This window comes from Elephantulus edwardii, unplaced genomic scaffold (assembly GCF_000299155.1).
Source record: "Elephantulus edwardii isolate Elephantulus edwardi_28Jun2011 unplaced genomic scaffold, EleEdw1.0 scaffold00360, whole genome shotgun sequence".
Taxonomy (NCBI): domain Eukaryota; kingdom Metazoa; phylum Chordata; class Mammalia; order Macroscelidea; family Macroscelididae; genus Elephantulus; species Elephantulus edwardii.
Genome location: NW_006400110.1, coordinates 812,153 through 822,494, shown reverse-complemented (window position 1 = coordinate 822,494; position 10,342 = coordinate 812,153). Strand labels below are relative to the sequence as shown.

General features: G+C 39.2%; 1 protein-coding gene across 1 annotated transcript in view; it reads right to left on the bottom strand.

Annotated features, from left to right (window-relative positions):
• Positions 1 to 10,342, bottom strand: part of LOC102852357 (chromosome unknown open reading frame, human C6orf163) — a 145,433-nt gene that overhangs the window by 45,577 nt on the left and 89,514 nt on the right. The window contains exon 3 of the mRNA XM_006902038.1: positions 4,391 to 4,593. Within this exon, the coding sequence (XP_006902100.1) occupies positions 4,391 to 4,593 (203 nt within the window). The remainder of the gene's footprint in view (positions 1 to 4,390; positions 4,594 to 10,342) is intronic.

Here is a 10,342-nt window from a genome sequence, read left to right as displayed (position 1 = left end):
TGGTCCAGGTGTGTGTGTGTGTGTGTGTGTGTGTGTGTGTGTGTGTGTGTGTTAAAAGATGTTTTATTCGCTGTTCAATTTCTTCTTTTGTAATGGGTCTATTTAAGGGTTCAATTTCAGTCTTTTCAGTTTAGGTAGGTTGTGAGTTTCTAAGTATTTGTCCACTTCTAGGTTTTCATATTTGTCTGAGTATAGTTTTTCATATTTCATTGTTAAACTTTTTATTTTAGTTGGTTCTGTCATGAAATGTCATGACAGAACCAACTAAAATAAAAAGTTTAACAATGAAATATGCAATGGCCTGTTTTGTCTCTTATTCGGATTATTTGTGTATTTCTTTCCCTTTGTTAGTGGATTGCCAATTTTACTGACCTTTTTGAAGAACCAACTTCTGGTTTTGTTGATGGTTTTAATTTTTTTGCTATTTTCTATTTCATTTATTTCTGCTCTAATTTTTATAATGTCAGGTGTGGTTTTTTAGAGGGTATTGGGTTTTCTTGCTGTTCTTTCTCAATTTGTTTAAGATGTTAGGTTAGAGAGTCAATTATAATTTTTTCATATATGTGCTTATTGCTATAAATTGGCCTCTGATTACTGTTTTAGCTGTATTTAGCTGCTTTGGTATGTTATGTTTTCATTGTCATTTGTTTCAAGAAACTTTTTAATTTCATTTTTCATTTCTTCTACTACCCATTCATGTTCAAACAAGATGTTGTTCATCTTCCAGATGTATGGTTTTTTCTTCTTTATCCTCTTGTTATTAATTTCTAATTTTGTACATTGTGGTCTGAGAAGATACTTTGTATTATTTCTATGTTTTTTAATTTATTGATGCTTGCCTTGTGACCTAAAATGTGGTTTATTCTGGAGAATGTTCCATGCACTTTGGAGAAGAAGGTGTATTGTGCTTTTTTGGGGTGCATTAGCCTATAAATATCTATGAGATTGAGCTGGTTTATTGTATGTTTTAATTCTTCAGCATATTTGTTGAGTTTCTTTCTGTTCTATCTTTTCTTGAGAGTTATGTATTAAAGTCTCAAACTACTATGGTGGTGTTGTCTATTTCCTTTTTCAGTTCTGTTAATGTTTGTTTTGTATCTTTTGCAGTTCTATCATTTGGTTCATAAATATTTGAACAAACAAACAAACATATCTTGGAGAAGGTGCAGCTGGAGTGCCCTTTGGAGGCAATGATGATGAGGCTTTGCCTCAAATACTTTGGACATGTTGCTAGGAGGGACTATTTCTTCTAGCACATGGTGCTAGCAAGGGTGAAGGATCGGTGAAGGAGAGGAAGATGTTCAATCAGGTGGATTGGCATGCTTCACTGCTGCAATGGGCTCTTGTGTGTCAGGAAGTGTGAGGATGGCACAGGCAAGTGATACCATGCCCTGAATCAGACACACTCTAGTCCTGAAACTGACATCATTATTCCTCAATAATTTAGAGAGTTCCCTAACTGCAGACTTACTCAGTGCAATACGTTTCCTGATTTCCTCACTGCTGGTACCAAGGGTGTTAATCGTGGGTCCAAATAAGATGAAGTTGTTGACACTTTCCTTTCTTCTCCAACCATCATGACACTGACTATTGGTCCAGTGGTAAGACTCTTTGTTTCCTTGACACTGAGAGGCAATCTATATTGAAGGCTGCATTCTTTGATCTTCTGCAACAAGTGTTTCAAGTCCTCCTCACTTTCAGTAAGCATTAGGCAGGTTATTGATTAGTCTCCCTGTGATTCTGATGCTACAATCCTCTTTATAGAGTCTAACTTCTCAAATAATTCGCTCTGCATACATATTAAATAGGTATGGAGACAGAACACCACCCTGACACACTCCTTTCTTAATTTTAAGCCATGCAGTGTTCCCCTGCTCTGTTCATGCAACAGCCACCTGGTCCAGGTATATCTAGGTTTTGCATGAGCCCAAATAAGTGCTCTAGGACTCCCATTCTTCTCAATGTCAGCCACAAGTTGTTATGATCCACACAGTCAGATGTCTTTACATAGTCAATAAAGCAAAAAGAGACATTCTTCTGGTATTCTTTTATTTCATCCAGGATCCATCTGACATCAACAACGATATCTCTGTTGCCACAACCTCTTCTAAATTTTTCTTGAAAATACCCTATCTGTGCACTCTACACATGGATCTCAATTGATGGACTGCATAGGAATAAGATTGACTACATTTGTGGAAGAAATCATTGGAGAAGTTCAATATTATCAGTTAGCAGTAGGCAGAGTCAGACTGTGTGGTCAGGCCATTAATTACTCACTTGAAAGTTCAAATTGAGGAAAAAAATTAAAATAAGTTCACAAGAACAAAGATATGATCTTGAATCAATTCCATCAGAATTTCAACATCATTTTAGGAATAGGTTTAAGGCATTGAACACCAATGATGAGTTGTGGGATGATACCAGGTTATCATCCATGTTCTTCAAAAGGTCATTACAAAAACAGAGGAGAAAGAAAAATTTTAAATGGATGACAGAAGAGGCTCTAAAAATTGCACTGGAGTGTTAAGAAGCTGAAACAAAAGGAAAACATGATGGAGTAGAAGAACTGAAAAGAAGATATCAAAGGGTAGCTCTGGAGGACAAAATGAAGTATCATAATGGAATGTGCAGAGAACGGGAATTAGAGAATAAAAAGGGAAGAACTCACTCTGCATTTCTCAAGCTGAGAGAACTGAAAAACAAAATTAACCTTTGAGTCACAATATTGAAAGATACTGTGGGTGATATATTGAATGGCCCAGGAAGCATCAAAAGAAGATGGAGGGAATACACAGAATCACTGAACCAGAAAGAACTGATTGACACTGAACAATTTCAGGAAGTACCATATAAACAGGAGCCAATGGTCATGAAGGAGGAAGTGGAAGACGCATTGAAAGTGTTGGCATAAAATAAAGCCCTAGGATATCAGTTGACTATGACTTATTTTTTTATTAGATATGATTAAACATCACAGAAGTCCCCTAATCTTGGTCTACTGATTAAATAAGGTGGCCACTGAGAACTTTCCATTTAAACAAGAGGAAAAGGCAGGAAGGGTGAAAACAATTGAGAAAGAGGAGAGCAAAAGACAACAGGTGTGAGTAAGGAATAGCTGCAGAAACCCAAAGGGAGGGACAGAGGTCCTGCAGGCAGGCAAGACAGCAAGAGAAAGGAAAGGGACTTTCTTCCATTACTTGAACCACAAGTCTTCTGGGAGTTGTGATACCATCTCCAACATTATCCCCTAGTCCCTTTTCTTATCTCTTCTACATCCTTTGATGGTTTGTGGTCTGTGCAAGAAAGAAAGCATAGCTGAAATGACCCAGGCTGCAGCCACCTTCTTGTTTGCTGCACTTCTCAGAGGAGTCACCCGTGACCTGGTTCTATGCAATTTTAAGATGAAAGACTTTATCAATTAATTGTGTACAAATAGATGTCTTTGCTTGTTAACTCAGGCAGCAAACTGAAGGGACCCGCCTTAAACCAGAGGACTAAACACGGAAGTTTCGGTTCTGATTCTGCTGTCAGCACTGGGGGGAGATCTTGGACAGGTTACTTGACATTTGGAAATTTCTGTTTTCTCTTGAGTCTGGGAAAACCTCAGAAAGGTTCCTTCTGTAAAAATCTGGCCAATTCCACAAAAAGTGCATTGACATACTGAAAAATGGTTAACTTGATATTCTTGTATATATATTCTTATCATATATGTTCTTATATATATTCTTGTCATATATATCACATATAATATGATTTCTATGAAACTATTTTTATTTTGCACATATATATGGTTATAAAAACATCAAAAGAGTATTTAGAAGGACATAGATCCTAAGATTAAAAATTATTGCCTCTGGAAGTCAAAGAGAAGCAGTGAGTTGGAATTTGCACTAAAAATTTTTGCACTATAATGTTCCGTAATATCAACTTTTTTTATAATTAAGCAAAAGAACAAAAGCTACACAAATGCTTGCTCTAAGCTAGCTTATCTGGCCAACTACCATGTGTTTTTGGAAAAAATATGTCTTGATTTATTTCCCCCCTCAGCCTCTTAAAAATATTGCCATACAATAATGAACACAATATTCAAGACTGCAGTTACCTCTTGGTGGGGTAAAAACAAAATAAATTTGGGATAGATTCTATAAGCATTGGTAATTTTCACCCTGATAATTTGGGTGAAGTCTTTGAGCATTAATGTAATCTTTCTTTAGACCATGCATAAATATAATCTAGAATTATTATATATTCTTCTACTTGTTTTATATATCCCAGAATAAAAATGCAAAAACAAAAAAAAATCTAGGTAATATCCACATACATAATTTACCCCTTTCTACAATTTGATTTAGATAAAAGTATAATACTAATTGGCCGACTGGAATACCTTCTCTGAGTCTCGATTTCTTCTTGGGCTTTTTGTCTCTCCTCAAACCTGGCTCTTTCCACTGCCTCTATCTTCTCCCTGTGGCACTCCATCATAATTCTTTGGATTCTATGGACCATGCGTTGTTCTGCAGCCAAGCTTTCTCTCTTCATTTCTTCTTGCATATTTTGGTGTATTTCTCTCTTGGCTCTGTCCAGTGCATCCTTAAGAACATTTAAAGTAGGTTTAGAGAATATTGCTTTAATATTAAAAAAGGTGCACCAAGACATGATTGAAATCACAATTCATCTACTTCATGGATTTTGCACCTGTTAACACTGATGATTCAAAAGAAAAATCTGTACAATGTGGAAATTGTGCATTTATTCCATTTTAAATAAACCCAGAGAGGTTCTAACCATGTTGATAAATATGTGTGTAGATATGAAAAGGTCATATTAAAAAATGAAAATAGTTGTGTTGAGGGAAGGATAAGATTAACTGTTTTTCTTGGTTGGTCAAATATTCTCTCTCTCATGACCATGGAGTCAATTCTAACTCAGCAGATCCTACAGCGGGCTTTCCAGGTATAAATCACAGTGAAGGTTTCCTGTGAAAGAAGGAAACCTTCTTTCTCTTGCAAAGGGGCTGGTAGATTCATATAGCCAGAAGAGTGGCTTTTGAGTTAGCAGCACAGTTCTTTAAACCTATGCCAACAGAACTCCCCAAATATTCTGTGCTGTTGAGTCACAATTGACTTATAGTGATTCTCCAGTGGCTTTACAAAAGTAATTAATTGCATGGGAGGAGATTGTCCATCCTTCTCCCACAGATTAGTTGGTTAATTCAAAACACATGCTTGTGGGATTGTTTTGCACCTTCTTATCACTGGACCACCAAAGCACACCCTTAAATATTCTATAGTGTTATGTTATCTGTAATAAAATTCTACTTCAGAAAGTCAGCTCTGGAAAGTGGCAGAAATTATTACTCTTCTTTCTAGTGTCTGCTATATTTCCATAAGATTAATTATAGATTTCCATAATGTCAAAATATGTCATGATAATGTCACTCCATCTCACTTGGAACCACAATTTAAAACCCTTGGTACCAGTAGCTAGGAAATAAGAAGACACATTGCATTGGGAAAGTCTGCAGTTAGGGATCTTCCCAAATTATTGAGGAGCAATGATGTCAGTTTGAGGACTAAGGTGTGTCTGAGTCAGGCCATAGTCTTTCTGAACACTAGCTATGCATCTGAGAGATGGACAATGAGTAAGGATGACAGGAAAAGAATTGATGCCTTTGAGCAGTGGTGTTGGAGATGAGTACTGAAAGTCTCATGGATTGCCAAAAGAACAAACAAATATGTCTTGAAGATGGTGCAGCCAGAGTGCTTTTTGGCAGCAAAGATGATAAAGCTTCATCTCATATATTTTGGGCATGTTGCTAGGAGAGGTTGTTCCTTGGAGAGGGACATGATGGTGGGAAGGGTGGAGGGATGGTGAAGGAGAAGAAGACTCTCAACCAGTGATTGCTTGAATAGGCTCTAATATATCAGGAAGTGTAAGTATGGCACGGCACAGGGCAGAACAGGGTTTAGATCAGTTGTTCATAAGGTCACTCTCGGTTGTACTCAATGGCACCTAACAATCACAATAATGTCAACTTCTTTGATAGCATCACGCATTGTTGTTTTTATGTGCAGTCAAGTTGCTTGTGACTCATGGTGACCTGATATACAACAGCCCTAAACCCTGATCTTTCCTCTGCCAATCTTATAACACCTACTCTTATAACCTCAGTTACTGAATCAATCCATCTCATCAAGGGTCCTCCTCTCCTGTGCTGTTCCTCCACCCTCTCAATCATGACGTCCCCCTCCAAGGACTGGTCCCTCCTTACAACATGTCCAAAGTATGTCAGATGAAGCTTCAGAATCTTTGTCTCCAAGGAGCAGCCTGGTTTCACCCTCTCTAGAAGAAACCTGTTTGTTCTCCTACACAACCGTAATATATTCAATACTCTTCTTCAGCACCACAGCTCAAAGAGATCACAAACAAACAAACATACAGTATGGGATTGGCTAAACTGGTTGATCAAGGTCAATATTTTAGAAATGCTGTCTTGATTTTATAAATGCTTCCAACCTCCACAGAGTTCCAGGTACTCTGCTGAACGCAGACCAGATAACACAATCACAAGAACCCTGGGGTTCACCTTCATCCTCAAGGGATTAGGTGATCCACAACCTAATCATGCAAAGAGTGTTGTGGTAGCAGCATACACTGGAAAACCATAACAAAAAGCCACTGCCATCCAAAACAAAAATATGCACCACTGAGCCAACAGGAAACATCACGACTGTTAAAGGTTGAGACTGCCAACTATTTCTATTTGCTTGGATCCACAATCAACACCCTCAGTACCACCAATTAGGAGATCAGAAGACATATTGCATCAGGAAAGTTTTCTGTCAGGGACTTCACTAAAGTCCTGAAGAGCAATGATGTGATTTTAAAGAATGAGATATTCCTGATCCAAGACATAGTCTTTCCAATCATTGCTGTGCATTTAAGAGCTGGACAAAATATAAAGATGACAATATGGACTGTTGTTGTTGTTGTTTGTTGTTATTGTTGTTATGTGCCGTCGACTTGCTTGCAACTCATAGCAACCCTATGTACAACAGCCCTAAACCCTGCTCTATCTTGTGCCAATTGCACTGTCTCCAACACACCCACCCAGATTACCCCAGTCACTAAATCAATTCACCTCATAGAGGGCCTTCCCCTCCTGCGCTGACCCTCCACCCTCCCAAGCATGATGTCCTTCTCCAAAGACCGGTCCCTCCTTACAACATGTCCAAAGTATGTTAGATGGAGCCTCAGAATACTTGCCTCCAAGGAGCCGCCCTGTTTAACCCTTTCCAGGATGAATCTGTTTGTTTTCTCAGCAGCCCATGGTACTCTCAATACTCTTCTCCAGCAACACAGCTCAAAGACAGAAATTCTTCTTCTATCCTCCTTAGTCATTGTCCAAGTCTCTGATGCATAACAAGTGATAGCAAAGACCATGTCCTGTATCAGACACACTTTAGTCTCCAGAGAGACACTACTGCTCTTCAGTACTGGGAGAGGTCCCTAACAGCAGACTTTCACATGAAAATACGTCTTTTAATTTCCTGGCTACTGGTGCCAAGAGTGTTGACTGTGGAGTCAAACAAACTAAAGCTGTGAACAATCTCAACCTCATCACCATCCATCCTGATGTTGCCAATTGGTCCAGTGGTGAGAATCTTTGTCTTCTTGACATTGAGCCTCAATCCATATTGGAGGCTTCAGTCCTTGACCCTCTGCAGCAAGGGCTTCAGGTCCCCCTCAGTTTCAGCAAGTAAGGTTGTGTCATCTGCATAACACAGATCGTTTATAGATCTTCCACCAATCTTGACCCCACATTTCTCCTCATAGAGCCCAACCTCACGGATGATCTGTTCTGCATACAGGTTGAAAAGGTATGGAGACAGGACACATCCCTGGCATACGCTTTTCCCAATTTTGAACCATGCAGTGTTTCCTTGCTCTGTTCTGATGACTGCCTCTTGGTCCAAGTATAGGTTTCACATTAGCATGATCAAGTGTTCTGGGATTCCCATTCTTCTCAGAGTTGGTCACAATTTGTTATGATCCACACAGTCAAACGCCTTTGCATAGTCAATGAAACACAGATAAATGTTCCTTGCTTTCAGCTAAGATCCATCTAACACTTTAATATCTTGAATTCTTCCTTGTGCTTTGGCTTCTCTGCGCTCCAGTGCAATATTCAGAGTTTCTTCTGACATCCATTTTGGTCTTTTTTCTTCTTCTGTCTTTGTAATGAGCTTTTGCACTCTTCCTGGATGATACCTTTGATAGCCTCCCACAACTCATTTGGTCTTCGTTCATTAGTGTTCAAGGCCTCAAACCTGTTCCAGAGATGGTTCTGAAATTCAGGTGGGATAGACTCAAAGTCATATTTTGGTTCCCGTGAATTCAGTTTAATTTTTCTCAGCTTCAGTTTGAACTTGCATGTGAGTAATTGGTGGTCTGTTCCACACAATAGAACACACATAGACTAACAGAAAGGGCAACTGAGGTAGAGCTTTCAAGTATGGAAATACAAAGAAAGAGGAACAGTTGTAAGCAGGCACTAGTGATTGGAACATGGAATGTGAGAACCATGAATGTAGGAAAAATAGATATTGTTAAGAAAGAAATGGAGGGGAGCTCTGGTGGCCTAGTGGTAAGGAGCTGCAACTACAATCCCAGAGGCGCACGGTTCGAATCCACCAGATGCTCTGCCAGGGAAGGAGGGACAATCTCCTCCTGTACCAGTCAGATCTGATTTGACGGTACACTCACACAAAAATAAGAAAATTTTTAAAAAGAAAGAAATGGAAAGCATAAATATTGACAGACTAGGAATTGGTGAGATGAAATGGACTGGTATGGGGCATTTTGACTTGGATGATCATATATTACTCTGGAAATGAAAAACAGGGTTGCTTTCATAGTTAAAAAAGTCATTTCTAGATCTGTCCTGAAGTACAATATTGTGAGTGACAAGATAATATCCATACACTTACAAGGAAATCCAGTGAATACCACTATCATTCTGATATATGCACCAACAGCCAGAGCCAAAGAAGAGGAAATAGACAATTTCTACTACCTTTTACAGTCAGAGAGCGACCGAACAGTCAATCAAGATGCATTGATAATAAAGGGTAACTGGAATGCAAAAGTTGGGAACAGAGAAGAAGAATCAGTAGTTGGAAAACATGGGCTCGGTGACAGAAATGAAGCTGGAGATACAATGATTGAATTTTGCACAGTCAATGAGCTATTCGTTGCAAATACGTTTTATAAGAAACATAAATACAGGTTGTTGTTTGTTGTTGTTATGTGCCGTCGAGTCGCTTGGAACTCATAGCGACCCTATGTACCACAGCCCTAAACTCTGCTCTGTCCTGTGCCAATTGCACTGTCTCTGACACTCCCATCCCGATTATCCCAGTCACTGAATCAGTCCACCTCATAGAGGGCCTTCCCCTCCTGCGCTGTCCCTCCACCCTCCCAAGCATGATGTCCTTCTCCAAGGACTGGTCTCTCCTCACAACATGTCCAAAGTATGTTAGATGGAGCCTCAGAATCCTTGCCTCCAAGGAGCCACCCAGGTTTAACCCTTTCCAGGACAAATCTGTTTGTTTTCCTAGCATGGATTTCACCAGATGGTATTCATAGGTATTAGATTGATTACATCTTCGGAAAGAACCGCTGGGGAAGCTCAATATCAGCTGTGAAAACTAGGCCAGGTGCTGATTGTGTAACCGACCACCAACTATCCTATGGACTACAAAAAAAAAAAGTACATCTTGGAGAAAGTATAACTAGAGTCCTCCTTAAAGGCAAGGATGGCAAAGCCTTGTCTCACATACTTTGGGCATGTTGTTAGTAGAGCCTTTCTTGGGGAGACATCATACTTGGAAAAGTGGTTATGTTATTGTTGATTGCCATCGAGTCGAGCACAATTCATAGCAACCCCATGAAGCCCTTCCACAACCATCGCCATTTATCAAAGTTCGCAGAGTTTTCCAGAGGCATGCAGTTTAGGAAGTGGATGTTACTCCTGCTTCCAATGGAAAAGTGGAGCATCAACATAAGAGAAGAAGACCCTCAACAAAATGGATCCTACAGGGTCTCTAAAAGAAAAGACGAATAATCCAATTACAAAATGGGCAAAAGACATGGAAAGACTTTTCACAAAAGAGAACATTCAGATAGTCAACAGACACATGAAGAAATGTTCCAAATCATTGGCAATAAGAGAAATGCAAATCTTGTGGCACTTTCTCAAAAAGTTGCAAATAAAGATACCATTTGACCCAACAATTCCACTACTGGGAATATACCCTAAAGAGACCATAAATGACAT